Source organism: Protopterus annectens, chromosome 1.part1 (assembly GCF_019279795.1).
Source record: "Protopterus annectens isolate FY-2018-M chromosome 1.part1, PAN1.0, whole genome shotgun sequence".
NCBI lineage: Eukaryota > Metazoa > Chordata > Ceratodontiformes > Protopteridae > Protopterus > Protopterus annectens.
Window position 1 is genome coordinate 1781491525 of NC_056726.1, and position 26250 is coordinate 1781517774.

The following is a 26250-nucleotide window of genomic DNA, read 5'->3' on the forward strand; positions in this document are numbered from 1 at the left end:
TCTGCAGTCTCGGGGGCCTTAAAAGAGACCACACTAGCCTTTAGAAGTGTGAAGTCGGCTTTTGAGAAGTTCTTCACTGTGGTCTTTTTTATCACAGGTGGGGGCGGGATGTGGACTTCCAGTGAGATTAGTTTATGGTCTGATCTCACCAGTGAAGGGTATACCTCCGGTGTTGAACATTGTGACCCCATGTTCGTGATGATGAGATCTAGTATGTTATCTCCTCTTGTGGGGATGGTGACTAGTTGTTCCATGGCATATGAGTTTATGAACTCTAGAAACCTTTGGGCTAGAGTGTTGGGGCTTGAGTAGTGATCCCAGTCTATATTTGGGTAGTTGAAATCACTTAGTATGATGGTGTTTGGAGATACATTTATCCCCTCCAGTGTTTTCAGGAAAGCTATGTGAGGTTCCTGAGATTGAGAGGGTGGCCTGTAACATGCTACAAATTGCAGAGCAGTCTTGCCTATGGTTAATTGCACCTGGATGGTCTCAGATGCATCGTGCGTTGCCACCAACCTTGAGGTGTGGGTGTTCTTGATGAATATAGACACCCCCCCTCCTTTCTTGGTGTTTTCCGGATTTTGGGGCTGGAGCGCATGATATGAGGTAAAGCCTGATAGTGCCGGGGTGCTCTCGGGAGCCTTGAACCAGGTTTCAGTCACAGCACAGACATCGATGTTCTCCATACTGAGAAGGGCCTCGAGTGTGTGCATCTTGAGGTTGAGACTTCTGGCATTGAGCAGCATTACCCTTAGTTTTCTTCCTTTTTTGTGTTCTAGGGTGGTAGGTTTAGAATTTGACCCTTGCCTAAAAAAGGCACTATGGGGGTGGCAAGAGCCTTTGCCAATATCCAGAAGCCCAGGGGTGACAGGTGCAAGCCGTCCCTTGGCAGCGTGGCTTGTCCAGCATGTCATCCCAGGCAGACAGACATTGGATCCCCTTTGAATGACACCAGAGTTTAAGCCAATTATTAAAGCTGATCATCTTGTCTCTGTATTGTGGCATCATTCTTGGTGAAGGTAGGATACTGCTCAAGGTCAGGGTCATACCTGCCTGGGCTACATAATCAGAGAGCTCCTCTATGTCTCTTTTCATGTAGTCCAAGGAGGTACGTCTCAGGTTGTTCACACCAGCGTGGACAATGACAGAGTCATACTTGTACCTGCTGTTGAGAGACCTGAGTGCTTGCGTTATGTGGAGGATTCTAGCGCCCGACAGGCAGCTTACTGTGACCTTTTCCTTGTTCAATCTGGTGAGCGGGACGTCAGTGTGTCTGACTATGGAGTCACTAATGACGAGTGTGTCTGGCATTGTGTTTGGCCTTAAGGGCTGTGACTGTTTGGCACACTGACTATGTGGTCTATGTGTTGCATGTGTTGTGTCCTGAGGTGGCAGTTGTTTGGGTGTCTGCTTTGGTGGCCTCTGCTGTTTTGGTAGATTTTTGATCAGGGCCTCCGAATATGTCTTTGTGTATTTATGTGTATGATTTGAAGTTGTGATAGTACTATAGGTAACTTAGGTATTCAGTAAGCACTATTTTGTTATCAGAGGAAAACCAATTGTTTTTCTTTTTTTTCTGCTGCATCCCTGTCCTTGGAGTTACTTGTAATGTTATTGGCACTTTGCATACACACTCCTAAATGTAAATGTAGAATGTCCACAGCGTTGCCCCCATTACTTGAGCAGCACTCCCTCTTCCTTCACTTTAGCAAAGCAGAGCAGCCCAATAGATGCTCAGTCATTTCCTCCGTAGATGAACCTTTAATTATCCAAACATGTCACCAAATCTCTATTGGCGGCAGCCCAGCTGAACAGCATCTCTTTACATCAGTCAGAGAGTGAGACTGCCAACACCTGTTATAAAAGTAAACACGTTTGTATAATCATTGAAATACTTCATTTCTGATGTGTAGCTAAGAATCCTAAATGTAAACATCAAAAGCTATGCTGGAAAAAAAGCATTCAAGTTTATAGTAAAATTGGAATCGATTAGAGATAGTGCTCTAGCTTGGCTATAGGAGAAAAGGCCATGCTGCCCACATCAGCTATCAACATGGCTATATGAATGCCAGTTTTAACTGTTAGAAATTTATAACTGACACTTTAAGTGGATGGATCTCAAATGAGTCTGTTATTTCCTTTTTGTTTAAAGAGAGAGAGAGACCCTAGAGATTCCTAACACCCCAAAAATCACAAGTCTTAAGTCATTTAGTTTTCCAGAGAAATTGGACTCCTTCTTTCTGTATTCTGATTGTATTGAATTTTCAGAAATTATCTGTTTTTGGCCTTTTGGGCTATGAAAGATCCCACCATCCTAGACCTACTCTATCTTTGTAGACCTAATGGTTCAGTAAACACACGTACAGAGGATCTTAATCTCTAGCAAAAAACTAATAGAGCATGTTGATGTGAATGGTTCTTATCCCAATGTATTCCCCACCTCTGTAATAAATGACCCCTACATATCAAGCAAAGCAGTGCTTTAGCTACGTTCAATAACAGACAACTGAATGGGCACTCACAGATTCTCCCTGGGCCAACCTTTGTATGCCTCCTTGAGGCATGAAGTATCTCTTGATGCTGGGTTGTCCCAGTTAGGCTGTAAATGATATAATGACTGACTGCCTAATATCCTATACATATGAACCTACTTTGATTATGGAATACAGGAGAATTTATTTTTATCCAAGATACAGCAATCTCAGAGTTATTAGACATAAGTGGCAGCTGCTCTGGAGGGCACAACAACCTATTCTGGGTGGTACATGGGGACAGTGTCCATCTGCAAAACATTTTAACAGTTAAACAGTGATTTTCAATAGTCACTATTTCAGTGTCAGTTTTATATTTTTTAATTGCATTTATGAATGCTGAACACTAATGTAGTGAACTTTAGTCAAACAGCCCATGTAAGAGAGAGAGAGAGTGTGTGTGTGTGTGTGTGTGTGTGTGTGTGTGTGTGTGTATTCATGCTGACTTCTTTGCAAAGTACAAGCAATAAGCTCTTCTTCAAAACTGCTGCTGAAACACTAGCATTACATTCTTTTGCCCAGAGGGACGCTGCATTCTCCTTGCTGTCCAACATTCTTAGGGTCCTAGGCTCAGGGCTTGCCATTACAGGTATCACTCTTGTGGTGCTGTTCTGAAGTATTTATTATCCCCTCTTTCTTCATTATACTAACCTCTAAACCATGCTTTACTATCACATGGGCGCCGGAACCATAGGGCGAGGGGGGATGGGCGCCCTCCCACTTTTACAGCGGGCGCCCTCCCACTTTTAAAGCTGCAGGTTGACAATTATTCTTCTGGACTCTCCGCAATTAAGAGACACTGTGCAGAAAACGGAGACCGTCTTGCATTGTCCAGACAAAATGAAATTGGTCATGGTGCATGTTTTCTTTTAACTTTAAAAAAACTGAAGTTTTTTTTAAGGGCATTCTTCTTTAAGAATGCTCTTTGCATCCGGTCGGACAGACGCAACAGGTGCTTGCAAATGTACACTTTTGTTTTCCATGCGTGTAATTTGAATTAGAGAAGACGTTTATCTGGGACTATGCAGGGGACAGGACAAGTAAGAGGTAGGTGGGTGTACAGACATAAATACAAAATATATTAAATGTTTAATGTTTGCCCAAAGGACTGCAAAGCAAATGAGTTTTGAATGGAGTGTCTTCAGCTAATAGAATACTGCTGAAAACCCTTATTCCCTTTTTTCAGCACTACAGTTGTACTATCCTTCAATATGTATAGCAGACCTTTCTAAGTAGTCACCTAAAGTAATTACCATTCTCAAGTTGTAAATCAGCATAAAACAAAGAAATGTGGAGCCTTTTTTCAAAGATAATGGAGGCTAGTTGTATTATACCACTTCAAAAATGTTTTGTCATTTGCAAAATTGGGGATAATCAATACCAGTCTAGAGTTAACTACACTTATTGGTACATGTTGTTTATAGGTAATTAAAACAGTTTCAACAGCAGTGCTCAAGATTACTTGCTTAACAATCACAAAATGCCAATCTAAACATTCAGGAGTTGTTCCTTATATGTCATTGATCATCGTAAACAAGAAGTTAACATTAACCATTTTGCATTTGACTAACTATAAGTTTGGAACCCTTTTTTAACATATTAAACTATATCTTTTTGAGAAACCGAACATGTACGTGACATTTTAAAACCTGAACTGTAAATTGTAATCTGTTCTTTTAGAGTTTTCATTTTGGTAATTCAGTTAAATGTAATTTTACTCCATTTCTTGGATATGCATGTGTTTAATTTTAAGAGAGTGGTGTGCAGCGGTTAGCATTGCCGCCTCACAGCAAGAGGTTCTCAGGTTCGATCCTTGGCTGGGATGCCTTTTGTTTGGAGTCTGCATGTCCTCCCTGTGGTCATGTGGGTTTCCTCCGGGTGCTCCGGTTTCCTCCCTCATTCCAAAGACATGCTGTAGGTGGATTGGACACTCTAAATTGCCCCTAGGCATGACTGCATGTGTGTGTGTGCCTTCTGTGGCAGGTTGGGTGCCGGGCTGGCAACTCGACACCATAAAACTCCACTGCCAATCATGAGCAGATAGGTGATCCGCTGTGGCGACCACTAACCGGGAAAAGCCGAAAGAAGAAGAGTTAAATGTAATTTTACTGCTACATTTTCAAATTTAATCTTAGATATGATGGGGAACACTTGTTTTCTGATTAAGAAAAAAAGTGAGAGATGACTGATTTGTGTGAGGAAGCAATGCATGAGAAACTTTCATCTGTAAAATTAATTATACATAGGAAATCATCATGGGTAAAATTTTTAAGTGTACACTGACAATGATTCCTTTGTTTTGGGAGAATTTTCTAAATTTCATTTTTGTGCAATTATGGAGTTGGTGTATATAATGTTGGGAATGTGGGAGGCTTAACCCCCCCACAGCACACACATATGAGAGATGCAGAGATTTTGCCCTTTTGGAATTTTGGGCATCTGTAGTCAGCATTGTGTTTTCCTGCTATCTTGTAAGTTGAAATTTCACAGTGGGACATTGCATAACCAGTTTGTGGGCTCCTTATTTAATGTAGGAGGTCTTTATTATTGAACTGGATGGATTGCAGTCTATGTATGATAATAAAAAAAAAAAAAAAAAAAAAAAAAAAAAAGGAAACAGCAGTTTGGACCAAATATGACCAAATTATTTCATTTTAAACTGTGAAATATAATACCATGTTGCTATTCTGCTGTTTTTTTTAATTCATTTAGTAGGATTATAGAGCTACAATGACTACAAGCCAGAGCAGTGCCAAACTGTTTTAACAGAGTAAAAATGTTGGCATGATGAATTTGCTGTTCCAATGAATGGACATTACAGATGTTTGTTACATAATATGACCTTGGAACATATACCAACTGAATGTCTGTTACAATGCTTATATCTGTTAAAAGATGAATTTTGTTTTTTTGGAGATCTTCCTAAGATATGTTGTTTTCATGTAATCACAATAGAAGTTTCATGATTGTATCTTTTAGTGCAGTGCAGAATTTGTTTTTCAAATGCTAAGTGAATACAGAGGGGTTAGGTTTTTTTATCAGGTTTTAGAAGGGGCCATTCCATGACATGAAGAGGACTGGGTCCTGGGTGAGTAAAACTGGAGTCACTGTCCAGGCAAGCATATTTCATACCAGTTTGGGTAAAACATGCAGTGCGTCGTTACAGCTCTACTTGCTTCATTCATTATGTGGGAAGACAGAGGAGTGGCAGTTTTCTGATTACAGGCCTTGTTGGATTATTATGCAAGTTATTATTGTCTGGAGTCTAAATTCTGACACTGGGAAGATGTAAATATTATAATATCGGTACACTGCTTAGTTTTGCCAGTGTTTATAGCATTCTCATGGTTTGCTTTCCAGGATGTGCATTTGGTCACAGTAAGAGGTAGGACAATGAAAGGCTTTTTGAAGGTGTATTAAGGGCAAGATTGACTGCTGTAAGATCAGGGATTTAGAAAGCATATCAAAAATGAAAGTCACTTAGGTGGGACTATTTCTTACTCAAACACCTGTCTGAGGGTTATCATAGATAGGGTGCAGCTGAGAAACAGAAGAAACAAGTTAAAAGTAACAGATACACCACACTGGGCCATTAATTCGGCAACACACAACTGGATTCATATATTCATAGATGATCTGAGGCCGTGCAGCCCCATGACCATTCCTAGCTCATAGTACCCTTCCTCAGGCTACATGTCCTTTCTCCAGGTGGGCCATATCAGTCAGTTCTGGAGTACATTTGTGGATACCCTTCCAGTCACCTAGTTTGTATCTAAAGGAATATAAGGCATCACATTACCTAACATACAGATAAAGTTTATTCCAGAGGTTTGGGAGGCAGTGGGCTATAAACAAGTTCTTACTCTGTTTCCTTTATCTCTTGGTTAAGATTTAGGTCCCTAATTCTAGTATTGGTTGGGGGGGCAAGGTGGGTTTAACACACCATATATCTCTTTGTCAGTGAGGAGAAGGTATGGCTGGGGGTTTAAGTGGATAGTCTTAATAGTTAGATGAAGATGGAGAACAGAGCATTGTAGAAGCCAAAGCTATGGGTTCAAAAGATTCAAAAGTATCTTTAACTGCCATAGGGAAGAGGCTTCTGGTTAGGTTTACAGCAAGTTTATGGTATTGGTCTTTGTCTACTTGATATCAGTAATCATTAACAAACAGCTCAGTTAAGCACTTCCTTTATTGGCTTTCTTCTTAAAGTAAAGGAAAGTCAGAGACTGAGAGAGGTTAATGCATGGCTTTTGCATGGTCAGTGGGGTGGGTGTGTGTGCCTAAAGTAGTGTGGGAAGAATGTCTGGTAAGAGCTAAGGCCTGCTTGGCCTTCCATGAAGGCAGATGTTCTTTGCAATTATGTAGGTTTGCACATATTTGTTCACTTTATGGTGGCTCATACAATGAAGTCATCTGTTGACATAAATTATGTAGTCAGGCTGGTAAGGGCTTACCCATGATATAGGAGAGATATAAAGGTGATGCAGGTAGGAGGGACAAGGCTAGCTTCAGAGGGTCAAGTGACCCATTTCTCTTTTGTGTGAGTGGCCGGTAAGCCAGCTGACGCACTCTCCTATTAACAGAAATTTGTTATGGGTATGCTTGTAATATTACCTTGATAGGAAGGTAGCAGTGGACACACTACCAGGTTTATCTAAGATGTTTACTATTCAGTCACTGGTAGGGGGTTACGAATGTGTATGTATTGATCTGTAATTAGTTAGAAGCAAGTAGGTGATTGCTAAAGCAATACTGGACAAAGAGGTACAGGAAGGTTGAACAATGGGTCATGTGGTTTCTCTGTTTATTGCAAGTTATAGAGCCTCTCCTCTGGGCTTATTCCCAAAGATCAGATTGGAAGAATATTGGTTAATTCATTATCTTTTGTAGTTTAAAATAACTCATCCTTATTAGATTACTCTAATCTCTGTGGACATTTAGCCGAATGTTTTTGTTGTATGGCTTTATTCAGTGCATTCTTATATGTAATGCATATTCTAGTGGGTTATAATAGTTGAGTCCTAATTTTAAAATATACATTTTTTGCCTTTGGTAAGAGTATGAAATTCTTAGAAGACACAATATGAGGCTTTAGTATTCTGCTCCTGTAGTGTCTGACCTCAGCTTTGGCCGGCTAAGAACTTGCTGTATTCAACTGGACGTATAAGAGAATTTAAGTACCTTTATCTGCACTGTTTTTTCAAAAAAATACAGTATTTAAATTGATTTTAACTGTGTTGCAGGAATATTAACTGAACTGGAAGTTAGTCAGTGTTTGCTGAATTTTGTTATTTGCTAGTAATTACAGGTGTGGGGTAGCCACATTCTTTGATTTCCTATCCTTGCCTATTTAAGTGGTACAGTGTGAAATATTTTCTGCTTACAAACTTCAGCTTTGGCCAGCTAAGAACTTGCTGTATTCAACTGGACGTATAAGAGAATTTAAGTACCTTTATCTGCACTTTTTTTTTTCAAAAAATACAGTATTTAAATTGATTTTAACTGTGTTGCAGGAATATTAACTGAACTGGAAGTTAGTCAGTGTTTGCTGAATTTTGTTATTTGCTAGTAATTACAGGTGTGGGGTAGCCACATTCTTTTATTTCCTGTCCTTGCCTATTTAAGTGGTACAGTGTGAAATATTTTTTGCTTAAAAACCTCAGCTTTGGCCGGCTAAGAACTTGCTGTATTCAACTGGACATATAAGAGAATTTAAGTACCTTTATCTGCACTTTTTTTCAAAAAAATACAGTATTTAAATTGATTTTAACTGTGTTGCAGGAATATTAACTGAACTGGAAGTTTTGACTGTGCTCTTCAGTTAGTCCCACCGACCCTCCCTGTTTTTGTTTTGGTGTTAATATTAGTGGCCTTGAAACTGCACTCCCCTCTTGTAAATTTGTGTTTGGATACTCCTTCTGGGCCCATCTCATTTGCTCACTCAACTGAGTGCAGTGAGATCATATTCTGATTTCAGGCACTCCTACTGTGTACAAAGAGAGCATTTGGGAAACAGAAAAAAAAAATTAAGCTTGTTTCCTGCCTTTCCTGTTAAGTGGTATAGATTATTTGTAGGCTTCTGAGCCCCCAAGCCCTTCTGTGTTGGAGGGAAACCTTCTAGCTTAGTTTTTTTTCTTATAACTAGCCAGTTTTCTAGTTTCAGCACTCAAATCTGTTTCTTTGATCTCAGCACTTGTGACAAAAAAAAAAAAAAATTCATCTGCTTTTACTGTACTTGTGTTTCTACCTACTTTATTTTACTTTTGCATCATCTTAAAAGTACTCAATTGTATTTATTACTGCTTGGTGTAACTCATTCTAAGCCTTTTGGTTTAAACACTTGGGCTTCGGACCAGTTGTTTTGCACTGAGAGGGTTTGTGGTCTGCACTGTAGTGGCAGAACAGGTAGCTTACATCCTTCTAGGTTGGGAACTGCTGATTGACGGCTCAGTGTCTGTTATTCTAAAAGTGTATTAATTCTGGTTTAAGCACTTGGGCTTTCAGGCCAGTTATTTTACATTAAGAGGGTTCGTGGTCTGCATTCTTGTGGGAGGAGAGGCTGGACTCTGCCCTTCTGAGCTGGGAATTTCTGGTTAAAGGCTTATAGTGCATGCATATCTGAACTGCTTCTTACTGAAGTTGGTGCGCCTTGTTTGCTGTGGCATAGACTGGATTCGGGCCTGCTGGATCTAGCTTTGTTTGTGTAACTTGAGCACTAATCCAGGCATTCTCTAAAGTATTTAATTGTATTTATTACTGCTTGGTAGTAACTTGATTAAAGTGTAGCTATCATTCTAAGTCTTTTGGATTAAGCACTTGGGCTTCAGACCAGTTGTTTTACATTAGGAAGGTTTGTGGCATGCACTGTGGTGGCAGGACAGGTAGCTTTCATCCTTCTAAGTTGGGAACTGCTGATTGAGAGCCCTGTGTCTGTTATTCTTAAAGTGTATTAGTTCTGGTTTAAGCACTTGGGCTTCAGGCCAGTTATTTTACATTAAGAAGGTTTGTGGTCTGCACTCTTGTGGGAGAAGAGGCTGGACTCTGCCCTTCTGAGCTGGGAATTTCTGGTTAAAGGTTTATAGTGCCTGAATATTTGAACTGTATCTTACTGAAATTGGTACACCTTGTTTGCTGTAGCATAGACTAGATCCAGGCCTGCTGAATCTAGCTTTGTTTATATGCTTGTTGTTTGTTTGCTTGTTATTTCCCTGGAACGCTAATTCCACCTAATACGCAGCTTCTCAGTGCTTCTGTGGATCACTAGTGATATCTGCATTGCTTACTGTACTTTTTTCTTTGTTTTACTTGAAAGAAAGTTACTGTTTGTCATTTTTGCATTTAAGTTACCTGTAACACATTGCACTTAAGTTACCTGGCACTTTCTCACTAAAGCAATTATATAAGTCAGCACTAAAAATTAACAGCACTACACCCTCACTCCCCACTGGCCCTTGTTTTCAATTATTAAGGAATTCCCAATATTATTCTAGCATGTCCAAAGGTCAGTTGTCAATCTCCTCTCCGGTCCAGCTGGTGAATCTGGGAATCTTGAGGCAATGTTACAACTGCCTCATGTACACAGACAACCCTCTCCTCCTCCCAACAAATTCCAACACATGTGAGAGATGCAACCATATAGCCAAACTGGAGGCTAAGCTCTCTCAACTCAGTACTGGCATAACCAGTCAGGAGGAGAAGGAAACCACACTCACTACAATTCCAGTCTCACATAGCCCTACCACGACAGCAAACCAAACACATAATCACACAAAAACATACTCGGAGGCTCTAAATAAAGATCTGCCTAAGCAGCAGAGACCTCCAAAGCGGACACCCAAGCAACCGCTACCCCAAAACAAAACACGTGCAACACATATCTCACAAAGCCAGTGTGCTGAACAGTCACAGCCCTTAAGACTAAACAACACACCTGATACACTTGTAATAGGTGACTCTATCGTCAGGCACACTGACGTCCTGCTCACCAGGCTGAACAAGGAGAGGGTCACGGTGAGCAGCCTGTCGGTCGCTAGGATCCGCCACATAACACAAGCACTCAGGTCACTCCAAGGCAAGTACAAATATGACTCAGTCATTGTCCATGCTGGTGTGAATGACCTGAGACGTACCTCCCTGGACTACATGAAAAGAGATATAAAGGAGCTCTCTGATCATGTAGCCCAGGCCAGTATGACCCTGACCTTGAGTAGCATCTTACCCTCACCAAGAATGATGCCACAATATGAAGACAAGATGATCAATTTCAACAATTGGCTTAAGTACTGGTGTCATTCAAAGGGGATCCAATGCCTGTCAGCTTGGGATGATATGCTCGACAAGCCACATTGCTTCGCTAGGGATGGCTTGCACCTGTCACCCCTGGGCTTTCGGATATTGGCAAAGGCTCTTGCTACCCCCATAGTGCCTTTTTTAGGCAAGGCTCAAAAGACAAACCCACCTTCATAGGTATCACAAGGGATAAGAAACTAAGAGTGATGCTACTCAACGCCAGAAGTCTAAACCTCAAGATGCACGCACTCGAAACTCTCCTTAGCATGGAGAACATCGATATCTGTGCAGTAACAGAAACCTGGTTCAGGGCTCCCGAGAGCACCCCAGCACTACCAGGTTATACCTCATACCATGCTTTTCGGCCCCAAAACTTGGACCGAACCACAAAAGGAGGGGGAGTATCGATATTCATCAAAGATACCCACACCTCCAGGTTGGTGGAAAAGCACGAAGCATCAGAGACTATCCATGTGCAACTAACAGTGGGTAAAACTGCCTTCCAGTTTATAGCCTGCTACAGACCACCCTCCCAAACCCAGGAACCCCACTCGGCCTTCCTGAGAACACTGGAAAATATGAAGGTCTCTCCAAACACCATTATATTGGGCGACTTCAACTACCCAAACATAGACTGGGAGCATTACTCTAGCTCCAACACCCTAGCCCAAAGGTTCCTAGAATTTATAAACTCAAATGCTATGGAACAACTTGTTACCACTCCCACAAGAGGGGAAAACATACTGGACCTGATCATAACCAACATGGGGACTCTATGCTCCAGACCAGAAGTGCATCCCTCACTGGTAAGATCAGACCATAAACTAATCTCACTGGATATTCACATCCCGACCCCACCACCTGCCCAGAAAACCACAGTGAAACACTTCTCTAAAGCAAATTTCACACTCCTCAAAACCGAGGTGGAATCCTTCAAAGCCCCCGGGCCTGTGGAAAATATGGCCCAGACCACAGAATCCTTTATAAACGCATTCTATGAACACCTTCAGGAATGCATGGATCATGCGATCCCAAATAAAACCAAGACCCAATCCTCCAAAAGCAGACGTCCTGTCTGGTGGACCCCAGCCATAAACAAGCTATACAATAGAAGGAGGAAGCTACTAAATGATGGAGGAAAATCCCAAAAAGGGAAGGCATCACTGATCAGTATTAGCAAAAAAACTACGGGCACTCATAAAATTGTCTAAGGCCAGCTTCGAGAGAAAAATTGCACATGACACTAAGGATAATCACAAGGCTTTCCTTGGTTATGTTAGGAACCTGGGTGGTAATTCCCAGATATGATCAGAATTAGTCCGCAATGACAAAAAATACACTGAACCCACAGACATTGCCAACATCCTAGCTGACAGGTTCAGTGCAAACTTCTCCCACCCCCCCACCAAAAGGGCAAATATCTATCCCAGCAGAGTGCTGCCCCCCTGACATCTCAGATGCTCAGGTAAGAGCCGCCCTCTCCAAACCAAAAAACACAGCATCAATGGGACCAGACAGTGTCCCGGGCTGCCCTACATGAACTCCAAGAAGAGCTAAACCCAAACATAAAACTACTGTTCAATCTCAGCCTTACTACAGGATATGTGCCCAAAGAGTGGCGTACAGCAACAGTGGTCCCTCTCCATAAAGGTGGTGCCTCAACAGATCCTGGAAACTATCGCCCCATAAGCCTGACTAGCTTGGTCTGCAAAGCTATGGAAAGGATCATCATGGACCTCACAAATAAAGATATTGGGGACCTACAGACACTGGATCCTACCCAGTTCGGCTTTGTTAAGGGCAGATCCTGCCTCTTAAACCTGGTTGATTTCTTTGAAACAGTCACCAAGGCCATTGACGAGGGGAAGGTGGTCCACACAGCCTACCTGGACCTCGCAAAAGCCTTCGATACAATACCCCACTCGGGCATTATAGATAAGCTCACCAGCTTAAATATAAACCGCTGTGTCACTAGATGGATTGCAAACTGGCTCAAGGACAGAACCCACATGGTTAGAATTGCTGGAGCCATGTCAGACTCCAAACCAGTTACAAGTGGTGTCCCACAAGGCTCAGTCCTGGGACCTCTCTTGTTCGGTATATATTTCTCGGAGGTACAGGCCAACTGTGGCTGACCAAGTTCGCAGATGACTGCAAACTCGGCGCCATAATCGACTCTCCAGCCGACACAAGCATCCTCCAAAAGGGCCTCATAGAAACAGACAACTGGTGCCAGAGCCATGGCCTCAAGCTAAATGCCAAAAAGTGTATAGTCTTCCCCTTTGGCAAAAACAAAGTGCCCACAAATTACCACATAGGTGGTAATCCATTAAGTACAGAAGTAATTAGGGACCTGGGGACCCAAGTTGATAGCAATCTCTCATTTGACAACCACGTGGCCAAAGTGGTTAGAAAAACATTTTATATAGCCCACCTAATCATGAAGGGATTCACATCTAGATCAGGGAGGTCATCGTGCCTCTTTACTCATTCCTCATCAGGCCCATAATAAAGTACAATGCCCCTTTGGGATGTACCTTACCAGACACCTGCAGCAACTGGAAAGACCCCAAAAGTACCTCACCAAGAGGATCAAAGGGCTCAAACAGATGCCATATGCTGCCGGGTTAAAGAAACTCCAGCTCTACTCAGTGGCATACCGCCTGTTCAGAGGCGATCTGTGCCTGACGTATAAAGCCATGTCCAACCCGGAATTAATGGACATGCTGCACCTCAGAAAATCCAAATCCCATTGAGCTATGCTCGAGACTTGAACCTCAGCACTGAAATAAATAGGACATGCTGGAGGGACAGATTCATAACCCAGAGGCTCCCTTCACTCTGGAATAAAATCCCAGTTCAGGTTAGGCAGAGTCCCTAATTGACTCTCTTCAAGAGGAATCTTGATGAGTGGATGGGAGATCATATGTTTACCCCGGGTATCACTTCTGTGTCACTGTTAGACAGAGGCACAGTATACTAACCTCGAAAAAGGGCATAGCAAAATAAATTTAAAATGGGTGGCGAAAGCCAAACACATTCTGGCTAGGCTTATAAATGCCTTAGGGCAGATAGCCTAGTATGAACCTATGAACCTATTCTGTTAACATAAGACAAGCATGGTTCCCTCCTGACTGGTTTGGATCTGTTCCAAGGGTCAAGTATGAATTGTGTTCCAAAATGGTCCCAAGAAGGTTTTATAATGCACTGTACAATTCAACATTAAAGTATGTAGGTCAGCAAGCATGCAGTTTACCTTATTTCTCCTTTTATTTTGCTTATTAAGACCATAGCAGTCCTTTAGTTTGGTGTCATTCTTTAAACTTAATTTATTACAGTTTGACTCATAATCTATCTGTACAGAGTATCAAAGGATTTAAACTGGATTTTGCATAAAACAAGTTTATAAGACAAAATACAAATATAATAACAAAATGCAGAATATATAATATTTATGATGAAGTCATTAACTTAGAATAGTTAAACAAAACTAGCTTTGATGTGTCAAAATAAAAAAAAAACACATTTTTCTTACTTAAGAGTATATAGTACTAGGTTGCTGTGTGTTTTAAAAGCACATGTAAGAGCTGGCTTTAAAAGTCTGCATTACCACTTCCCTACATTTTTTCCAAACAGTTAATGAATACTTTTCTCTGAGTTAAACAGTGTCATCTCTCTGACAGTGTTCTAATATTACAGCATCTGTTTATTCATTGATTCACTAATTTATATACTCAAATAGTTGGAGATAAATGTATATATATATATATATATATATATATATATATATATATATAGATAAAGTAAAAGATAACTGTTCGCAGTCGAACCAGGCTGTAAATAAGTCAATGATGATTAAAGTATACAGCTCAACGTCTCTTCAGACCTTCAGATCAATACGAATCCAAACAAGGGTAGCTGAGAAATCCAAACTCAATTCTGAGCATAAACATAAAAACTTTCTTTATTGACAGCAAATTCAGTTGGTAAGCACTTTCGCAATACAGCTTTATCAAACCTATACTGATCAATGCTAAAAAAGTGCTTATATAGTGCTTCTCTAATAAGATCATTAGGACAATTAATCAATAATATAAAACGTTCCTTAAAGAGACACCAACTTTAAAAAATAAAATACTTAGTGCAAGAAACTACTTGCAAATATTTTAGTCATTATTTTTAAAAATTTCAATACAAAAAATAAAAAATATGACATTCATAAGAGCTAAAATTCTAATGAATACTAAATATAAATATAGAAAAGTATATATAATAAATAAAATGAGTGAAATGGAATAGGTACACACCTAAGGACTTAATAGTTATTTATACAATTGGTTCACCTCAGCCTTTGTTTTCTATTTTTAAGAGCAGGTTTCAAGGGAATCCTGTCATTAAGCCCAGGAAAAACATGAGCTTGTAACCTGATGATCCATTTGGTTTCTGCTTGCTCAGTATAATTCTCTACATCACCCCCCCTAATATTAGGTAAATTAACATGTAGTACTGAAAACCTAAAGGTATGCATAGCATTAGTTTGTAATACATCCTTAGATAATGCATTGACTTCAGACTTGATACGAATTTGATAAAGATGTTCCCTCACCCTTTTTTTTAACTTTCTATCGGTCTTACCAATGTAGAAAGCACTGCAGGGTGTACAGATGGCAATATAAACAACATGTTTAGTATCACAGTTAGCATTAACATTAAAAGAAAAAACTTGATTAGTTACTGGATGCATAAACATGTTGATATTAGAAATATAGCAGCAGAAGTTACATTTATTGCATGGTTGAGTACTATTAAAAGTTAATGTTCCTATGGATTGTTTATTACTGGGAAAACACAACAGCCTATGTAAGTTCTTCTTATTTTTAAAAATAAAGCGTGGCTGTTCTCCAACAAACTTTTTAATTTCTGGATCTATTGTGAGTAGATCCCAATGCTTACTAATAATTCCTTTAATCAATTGAATGTCCCGAGTGAAAAACAAAGTTAACTTGTGCTGCTGCTCACTGGCTGTATTAAATGCACCATCAATATTTAATTTATAAGCTTCCATTCCTGCTTCAGAAAAAATGGGACATGCTCTATTTGTTCTAATATGAGTAAAAACTTTCTCTATTTCTGCTGGCGTATAACTTCTAGCACGTAACCTTGCACCCAAAGCACCCTATTAAGACCATAGCAGTTCTTTAGTTTGGTGTCATTCTTTAAACTTAATTTATTACAGTTTGACTCATAATCTATCTGTACAGAGTATCAAAGGATTTAAACTGGATTTTGCAGAAAACAAATTTATAAGACAAAATACAAATATAATAAAACGTAGAATATATAATATTTATGATGAAGTCATTAACTTAAAATAGTTAAACAAAACTAGCTTTGATGTGTCAAAATAAAAAAAAAACACATTTTTCTTACTTAAGAGTACATAGTACTAGGCTGCTGTGTGTTTTAAAAGCACATGTAAGAGCTGGCTTAAAAAAGTCTGCATTACCACTTTCCTAAATTTTTTTCCAAACAGTTAATGAATACTTTTCTCTGAGTTAAACAGTGTCATCTCTCTGACAGTGTTCTAATATTACAGCATCTGTTTATTCATTGATTCACTAATTTATATACTCAAATAGTTGGAGATAAGTGTGTGTGTGTGTATATATATATATATATATATATATATATATATATATATATATATATACATATATGTGTGTGTGTGTGTGTGTGTGTAGCCTTTTCTCCACAAATTAAATACTTAAGTGCATCTGAGAGGTAGCATTCTGATGATGCTCAATTAGCTATTTAAGTAATAATTTAGGGCATACATCTTTTGACTTTAGGCTATTATGGTGACTCACGACTTTTCTAATTAAAAGACAAGTAGGTAAATACTGCAACCCATATCTCAGCATTGATTATTGTTAATTGTATTTTGGATCCATGTTCATAGACATATTTGTTTACATTTTGTATATCTTGTTTGGTTGATGGCATTGAAGAACACATAGCAATACTGACTACACCTTATGCACTTCAATAATACTGAATCATACGATTGAAGGGCTTGTATTAAATTTGTTCATTTTTTGTTTTTCTATTTCTATCTCAATATTAGTGGTTTGATTTCTGCAGGTCTTAAACACTAACACATTTAATTTGACACATTTAACATCAAATGAAGTAATGCTTCCCACCACTATTTTGTAAAATGCAGACTTTGACATTATATGTGGCATGTCTTTTGCTATTTTTTATTCTTTTTTATGGTCCACTATGAGACTTCCCTAATAGCTCCCCTTTCTGTGCTCCTTCAGCTAATTTGTTCCTTCTAGAAGTGAGTATCGGGCATCTCCAGACTTGGCCAGAGCTATGTGGCACATTCTTCACTGTCTGGGCAGCCCCATTAGGTCATTTGTTCCCTTTTTTAATGTAACATGGGCAATTCTTCAAGGGCAGCATGCACTAAATTTGTATGTGGAACACTGAAATATAAAGTTGTTTGCTAGCAGCAACCTTTTCGTTACAGATCTCTTTAATGTGGAATTATTCAGATGACTTTTACTTCTGCAGAGATTGTGCATATTGACTGATATTGGTGGATTCTAATGACAGAAGTTTGAGTGGCCTTTTACAGTTGAAATGTTCTGAATTGGGCAGTGTTATATTGGTTCATAAGTTTTGTTTCATTGCTTGCTGGAAAAAATGTTCAAAACTATAAAATTAAAACATGGTCTAACAAGTGGTGCTGTGTCATATAAGGGATACAATTTAATTATTATGTATTATAATTTAATACAATCAGGAATGTGACTTAAATAACTCTTGCATGGTGCTAAAAATGTGTGCAAGGGGCCTGTGATTTGAAAACAACCCAAAGGTAAACTTAATCTGCAACTGGCCAGATACATTTTCTTTGAATGTGGGTTTCAATGCTGTTTCAGTGAATGGGAGTTTCAAATGCAGAGAAGTTTTAATGCTAAGTCTGTTTTCATTGTGAGACTGTATTGCTTTGTTTAGAAAATGTCTATCAGTGTTTGTGCTATAAAATTTTAAATGCAAGTTTTAAATTAAATTCAAATATCTATAATTATTGTAGAAGTAAAGCAGAAAACAATCTGCACAGTGCGCACTCTGAGTTTTGAATGGTGTTTATGGTGACTGGGGAGAAATGGAGAAATAGCCAAGTAATGGGACACTGGAATGACTGCTCATTTTGCTTTCATGTACATGTCCAGAATTTTTGACATGAAAAGTTGACAACCCTATTCACTCTGCAGTGCATGTGTCTTCTCCTTTAAGGAGGGCCTTGCGTGGGTCACATGCACTCACGCCAACATGGATTCTGGATCGCACACAGAATTTAAGCTAGCAGTTCAGTGAAGAGAGAAGGTAAATGTGTGTGAGCGTGTGGCCACTCAGTTGAGAAAGAAAGTAAGTGTGTGCATGTCTGTGTGTAATTTAATATCATTCGTTCCTGTATGAGACAAAGTGTATGTGTGTGTGTTACCCTTTTTAGATCACTAGGTGCTCCTCTCACACTCCGCCCCCTCCCCCAGCCTTCAACAGCTTCTGGCACCTCTGTTTAAACACTTTTATATTCCATATTTTCACTTCAGGTTTACTACAATCTATTCACCAAAGCACTAAGTATTAATGATCTTTTTATCACTCTCAGCTAATGCCTTCTATATATGGGTTATGTTTGAAATATTTTTCTGTTTCTTATTTCACTCAACTTCCTCTTTCATTTTCCCACCTTACCCTTTATTGTAGATACACTTCATGCTTCCACACTGTTATTATTTCACCTGTACTCTGTATGGATTAATTCCAAATCACTAACTCTATTGCTACAGTGTTTACCTTATTGTTGTGTATATACAAGTCCTATTGCAGCATCGAATTGTTACCGTTTCCATGTGTGCTTATATTCTCATTGCTGCTTCCATTCATACCCTCATTGTGAGATATTGTCTTTCTTATGTGTCATCTGGCCTGGGGTGTGCCTGGGAATAGACTTCAGATAAGTGCAAATACCCAGTTGGCAAGTGTATAAATAAATACTGGGTACAAAAGTCAATGCTATTATTGAAAATGCACAGCTATATAATAGCAGCAAAGTACTGCAAGACTATGTTAATGTGTTATCATGTAATAATATAATAACATCACTACGTTGGGTGGCACAGGTACTTAGTAGAATTTCATCCTTTTAACTCTTTCAAGTAGTAGAGAAATGGCATGACAGAAATGCACACATTCTGTCTAGTCTTGTTGCTTGAATACAGTAAGCTTTCAGTTAACCGGCACCCATGGGGACTGGTAGATGCCGGATAACTGTAGTTTCTGGTTGCTTGAGATTTACTATTAAAAATATACCTGGCTAATACTATACCCTATTCATTGATTTGACTTATTCTCAGGTTGCAGAGAGAGGGAATGTATTCCTATCTTCCTTTTTAAAACTGTAAAACATGAAAATTGTACTGTATTTCTTTGATTTTTTTTTTTTTCTGCTGGTTGCTTGACAGTGCCGGTTGCTTGAGTTCTGATTAACTGAGAGTTTACTGTATTTTAGGATGCAAAACACTACTCCAGCATACCTGCAAACAAAAATGTAAATAGCACTACTGGCAGATTGCAACTTACGCTGGATTCGGACATTATTGCTCACTGATACTAATGAAAGTTATTCAGTTTTAAACTGACCTGTGATGCCTCCTACCCTGGAGTGCAAAGTTGTAGAGTTGTAGGAGATAGGACCACCAAATGACGATGGTGTTGAAACCGCTGGAGTGTTGTGGAAGTTGTTGAAGTCTGGAATAAAAACAGGGTTGTTGTCCTGCCTTGCCTGTGTAGGATCAGGCCCGTAGCGAGCGTTTGTGGCTTGACTATTGCTTCCGTTTCCACTGTCACTCTGGGACTTGTTTGAGCCCTTATCTTTACAATGCACACAGCCCATTATCTGCAGAATCTAAGAAAAAAGGTTTAAGCCTGTGAATAGTATTCAGGAATATCTCTCCACACCATACCTCTCAACCTCTCTGAAGAAAAAATCTGTGCAAAGACATAAGTAATGGGGTGACAAAGGCCCAGAATAGGGGCACTTTTTAAATATTGCTTTTACAAACTTAGAAAGTTGATAGAATAACACGTTTTGCATTAGCATGAATTTTCTGAAGGGTATGACGTTTGGAACTCAAATGTCCATTATTATTTTCTGACTTCAACCCTCAATAATTTACCAACAATATGCCAGAAAAAACACAATTTTATGAGAAACAGACCAAAAATATGAGGCAAAAATCTGGACATTCTGCAAAAATCTGTACAGTTGAGGGGTATGCTCCAAAAATCAGTAAGACTCTTAAAAGGTAATATCCAGTACGCTAGTGTGCGTGTGTGTGTTACTGCTCTCACTATGCTAATTCGGTCATTCATGTTGTTTACTCTAAAGTACTCAAGTTCACAGAACCAAAAGCGGCATGTCAATGGATTACAGTGATTTTAACTTACTGAGTAGGAAGTACGTGCCTTGCCAACCAGCTCAATAATTAGAATGTCATATACAATACAAGCAACCTAACCTCAAGAACAGATCTATGTTTCTATCTGCATTTCTATAGAGACAGCTGAGAAGAAGATAAGTCAGTACCCGCAACCTTTAGCCAATGATGTGAAGAATAATTCAGACACTTGCAGGTATCCCAACCACCTCAGACAAAATGCTGTGAAGAAGTCTGATTTTTGTTTATTTCATAAAACAATTCCATGTTACTTTTACTAGGGTGATACAAACATGAATCAAAAACAGAGTCTAATTTAGACTTCTTTACTCCTGTGAATGGCTATTAAGTCATATCGGAAGGAAAAAGTCTCTTTTGGGGAGTCTGGACCCAACAGAAGATAGCCACCATTGATTTGTAGGCCGTTCTGATTATACAGTGTGAGTAACAATAAGAGACCTACCGAACGACTAGCAGAAACTTTTAGGTGTACTGCATATTAAATGAATATGTGTCTGTCAATGACAAAGTTTATCAGTATGGCATGTATTTCTTGTCATGATGAGAAAAGAAGATATTTTGGCAAGAACCTAAAAACAAAACAGGCAGTTATTGCATTCCTTGTGTGCTTTGAAGGAATATAAACAGTTATATTTTAATGTTTACTTGTATTGTTATTGCTGCTTGTATTCTAATTCTCATTGTACAATACTGTCTTTCTTAAGTGTCATCTGGCCTGGGTTGAGCCTAGAAAGGCTGTTTAGGCAAGTGCACCTACCCAATCAACACATATACAAATAAATAAATATTGGGTACAAAAGGTCCATGCTGTTATTGAAAATGCACAACTGGAAAGTAAATATTGGAAATAATCATTATATTGTGAATAACAAGAAAAAAGTAGCTGCTCTGTAGTCTGGTCTCCCATCAAAAAACAAATAATAAACTAAAACAATGCACAGGAGAACTGTATGGCAGGGCGATATGCTCCGCATAAAATACGAAGTGTAAAGTTTTAAACAGTCTTAATGACATTCAATATCAGCTGTACTGAATGCACATATACTCTGTATAGAAATGCAGTGTAATCCAAATTAAATTGATGAAAAACAGTTCATAGTAACAGGCAGTATTCACTTCACCAATAAATAATCCAAGGGCAGTATAAAAAGCCAAATCTTTTTAATTTTTCAAGAACGTGGCAAGCGCTTTCACCCAAAGGGCTTCCTCAGGCCAAAAACTGTCATTTAAAAAAAAACAGTATATATATATATATATATATATATATATATATATATATATATATATATATATATATATATACTGACAAATAATGACATCACATCCTCACGGTCATTCAACAGGCAACATCTAAAAGTTATATAACAGCTAGCAAAAACTGCAAGCCTATATAACGATGTTAAAATTACTTTAACTAGTTTTTAAAATATATACACAAAATATGTAGCAATAATTAAATTCTTATGTGCCGAATAACTTCTTATTCTAACCACTATAAATATACGTAAAAACAGTACATAATTCTCAGCAATCAATATAAAAAATATATACTGAGTTAAATTATAACTACTCATATTAACAAATATTACAAAAAACAACATAATAAATGATTGACATTCAGGTTCTGAGCTTCCTTCCTTTCAAAATGGGTCGGAGGGGTACCCTATCATTCAACCCTGGCTCCCGATCAGCTCTTAACCTAATAATCCATTTAGTTTCATTCTGTTCAGACTGATTCTGAATATCACCCCTCCTAATGGTTGGTTGGTTAGTTTGAATTACCATAAACTTAAACATGTATTCTACAGATGTGTCCAGTATATGTTTGGATAGTGCATTTTTATCTGATTTAATCCGTATCCGTATGTTATATAGGCGTTCCCTTATTCTATCTTTAAGTCGCCTATCAGTCTTGCCCACACAAAAAGCTGGGCAAGACCTACATGTGGCACGATAGACGACATGTTGAGAATCACAACTAGCCTTAGGATAGAATTTAAAGCATTGCAGAGAAATTGGATGCATAAACATAGCTGAACTATCTATGGAGTGGCAATAATTACATTTCTGACATGGCCTAGTAACTCCAGATGGGGAACTGTACTGAGATCTGGATTCAATTCTATTGGTACTGCACAACATTCTGTATAGATTAAACCTATTCTTATATATAAATTTCGGATTGTCTCCAACAACTTCACAGATAGTTGGATCTACTTTTAGGATGTCCCAATATTTCAAATAGGCATTTCTTATAGCATTAACATCTTGCATGTGATATATAGATATTCTAAGTCCCTCTTCCGTTATATTATTTTTATCAAATAATTTATTTACATCTTGAATGCTGTTGTTTCTATCAGCAAAATAAGGGTACGGCCTACCCATTCTGAGTGTATCAACACCCAAAAGACCCTCATTGATTTCTTCAAGATTGTAAGATCTATCAATGAATTGTTGTTTAAGGTTAAGTAATTCCATATTATATCCTGTATCAGTAGAATTCAAACGAGAAACCCGCATAGCTTGTCCCTTAATAATGTTCTTAAAAATGAATTTGGGGTGCATGCTGGATCTATGCAATAATGAATTTTTGTAACATGATTTCCTGTACACCCCCATATTTAAGAGACCATTGGGTAGTCTCTCTACACAGACATCTAAGTATGAAACAAATTTGTCTGATGCCATCATAGTAAATGTCAAATAATATGTCAATGAGTTCACCTGTTCTAAAAATTTCTGTAGTTCAGCCCCTTCAGATTTCCATATAAGAAAGAGGTCATCCACAAAACGTACATAGAATCTAACATGATCCTTAAAGCTGTTTAATGTGAACAAATACCTCTTTTCCCAATCAGCCATAACAAGATTGGCGTAGCTATTGGCACAAGATGTGCCCATAGCTACACCATCTTTCTGAATGTAGACCTGATTATTGAAAGTGAAAATGTTATTAGCTAATACTATCCCCAATAATTCACACAAAGTATCAGTGTGAATTTCAGATGAGGCTTGGTTCGCAAGTAAACACCTGCGAACACATTCTATACCTTCATGATTCGGGATAGTAGAAAAGAGGGACTGGACATCAAGTGTCACCAACCAGTATTTGCTGTCCATAGAAACATCTTTCATTTCATCATATAACATCAATAAAAATTGCTTGGTATCTCTCAATATATATGTATATTTATTTACTATAGGTCTTAATTTAGATTCCAAGTAGAGGGATATAGGTTCTGTGATCCAGCCTCTCCCTGCAACAATTGGTCTCATAGGTGGACAATGGGGATGTTTATGTATTTTAGGTACACCTTGTATGCAGGGCACCTTTGGTTTACTAATGGAACAATAGTCATATAATTTGTCACTGATCCTCCCATTACAATGGTATTCTAATAAGGATGAAGAAACTCTATTAATAATCTTATCTATTTGGTTTAAACCTATTCAGCTATAATAGTGAGTATCACTCAATATATCAGTCATGCTAGAAATATATCTTTCACTATCCATAATAACTATGGGAACCCCCCCCCCCCTTATCTGCTGGTCTGATCACAATGTTGGGATCATTCCTAAGTGTTTTCAAGTCTAACCTTAACTTAGGGTGTAAATTCCCCTACCATTTTTATGTCTATTATACTTATCATGTTCATGCAGTTCCTCCTCTACTAATTTAGAATATGCATCTATAAGTGGATGTAAATTGGGAATGTATGTGATGGATTTTTTAAAGGATTGTTCCTCTGTAACTATCATTGATTTAGCAAAATCCAATTTTAGTTGTATATTTCGAACAAATAATTTAAGGTCCACCACTGAGTCTGTAATATCACTCCTAGTGGAAGGTATAAATAAATGTTAGCTTCTATGTACGTTTTGTGGATGACCTCTTTCTTATATGGAAATCTGAAGGGGCTGAACTACAGAAATTTTTAGAACAGGTGAACTCATTGACATATTATTTGACATTTACTATGATGGCATCAGACAAATTTGTTTCATACTTAGATGTCTATGTAGAGAGACTGCCCAATGGTGTCTTAGATACGGGGGTGTACAGGAAATCATATTACAGAAATTCATTATTGCATAGATCCAGCATGCACCCCAAATTCATTTTTAAGAACATTATTAAGGGATAAGCTATGTGTGTTTCCCATTTGAATTCTACTGATACAGGATATAATATGGAATTACTTAACCTTAAACAACAATTCATTGATAGATCTTACAATCTTGAAGAAATCAATGAGGGTCTTTTGGGTGTTGATACACTCAGAATGGGTAGGGCGTACCCTTATTTTGGTGATAGAAACAACAGCATTCAAGATGTAAATAAATTATTAGATAAAAATAATATAATGGAAGAGGGACTTAGAATATCTATATATCACACGCAAGATATTAATGCTATAAGAAATGCCTATTTGAAATATTGGGACATCCTAAAAGTAGATCCAACTATCTGTGAAGTTGTTGGAGACATTCCAAAATTTATATATAAGAATAGGTTTAATCTATACAGAATGTTGTGCAGTTCCAATAGAATTGAATCCAGATCTCAGTACAATTCCCCATCTGGAGTTACTAGGCCATGTCAGAAATGTAATTATTGCCACTCCATAGATAGTTCAGCTATATTTATGCATCCAATTACTCTGCAATGCTTTAAATTCTATCCTAAGGCTAGTTCTGATTCTCAACATGTTGTCTATCTCGCCACATGTAGGTCTTGCCCAGCTTTTTATGTGGACAAGACTGATAGGCTACTTAAAGATAGAATAAGGGAACACCTATATAACATACGGATTAAATCAGATAAAAATGCACTATCCAAACATATATTGGACACATCTGTAGAACACATGTTTAAGTTTATGGTAATTCAAACTAACCAACCAACCATTAGGAGGGGTGATATTCAGAATCTGACTGAACAGAATGAAACAAAATGGATTATTAGGTTAAGAGCTGATCGGGAGCCAGGGTTGAATGATAGGGCACCCCTCCGACCCATTTTGAAAGGAAGGAAGCTCAGAACCTGAATGTCAATCATTTATTATGTTGTTTTCATAATATTTGTTAATCTGAGTAGTTATAATGTAACTCAGTATATATTTTTTACATTGATTGCTGAGAATTATGTACTGTTTTTACGTATATTTATACTGGTTAGAATAAGAAGTCATTCGGCACATAATTTAATTATTGCTATATATTTTGTGCATATATTTTAAATACTAGTTAAAGTAATTTTAACATCATCATTATATAGGCTTGCAGTTTTTGTTAGCTGTTATATAACTTTTTGATGTTGCCTGTTGAATGACCGGGAGGATGTGATGTCATTATTGTTGACAGCGGAGAACACCGACAACCCAATCGTGAACACCAGAAGATCGACAATGTAGAAGACCGACGGATGAAAACACCGACGCCGTGGACACCGACATGGGAAAAGGCTATGTAAGTATGTGGTACTGACGGACGTTAGGGTGCGACTAAGGTAAGTGTGTGATATTGACGGTCTATAGCTATAGGGGTGGGTTAAGTGAGTTAGGGTCAGGGCGCATGTTAGGTAAGTGTGCGGCAGTGATAGTGTTTGGGTTAGGGGTGGGTTAATTGAGTTAGGGTTAGGGAGTGAGTTAGGTAAGTGTGCGGTAGTGATAGTCTTTGGGTTAGGGGCGGGTTAAGTGAGTTAGGGTTAGGGCGCGGATTAGCTGAGTATGCGATAGTGACGGACCTTAGGGTTAGGGTTTGGGTTAGGGTTGTAGATAGTTGTGTATGTGAGGTTTAGTGTGGGTTTGTAGGGATTTTGGTGTGCTTGTCTTGTGTGTGTGGTTTTTGGACAGGGGATGTGTTTTGTTTCTAGATTGTTGTTA

At 38.4% G+C, this 26250-nt stretch overlaps 1 protein-coding gene across 10 annotated transcripts in view; it reads right to left on the reverse strand.

Moving 5' to 3' along the window:
* The window catches only part of FGR (FGR proto-oncogene, Src family tyrosine kinase), a 2305304-nt gene that overhangs the window by 352460 nt on the left and 1926594 nt on the right, over nucleotides 1-26250 (reverse strand). For all 10 annotated transcript variants that reach the window (XM_044084628.1, XM_044084601.1, XM_044084584.1 and 7 more), the window contains one exon: nucleotides 19542-19806. In XM_044084628.1, coding sequence (XP_043940563.1) covers nucleotides 19542-19794 — 253 coding nt within the window. In that variant the 5' untranslated portion in view covers nucleotides 19795-19806. The remainder of the gene's footprint in view (nucleotides 1-19541; nucleotides 19807-26250) is intronic.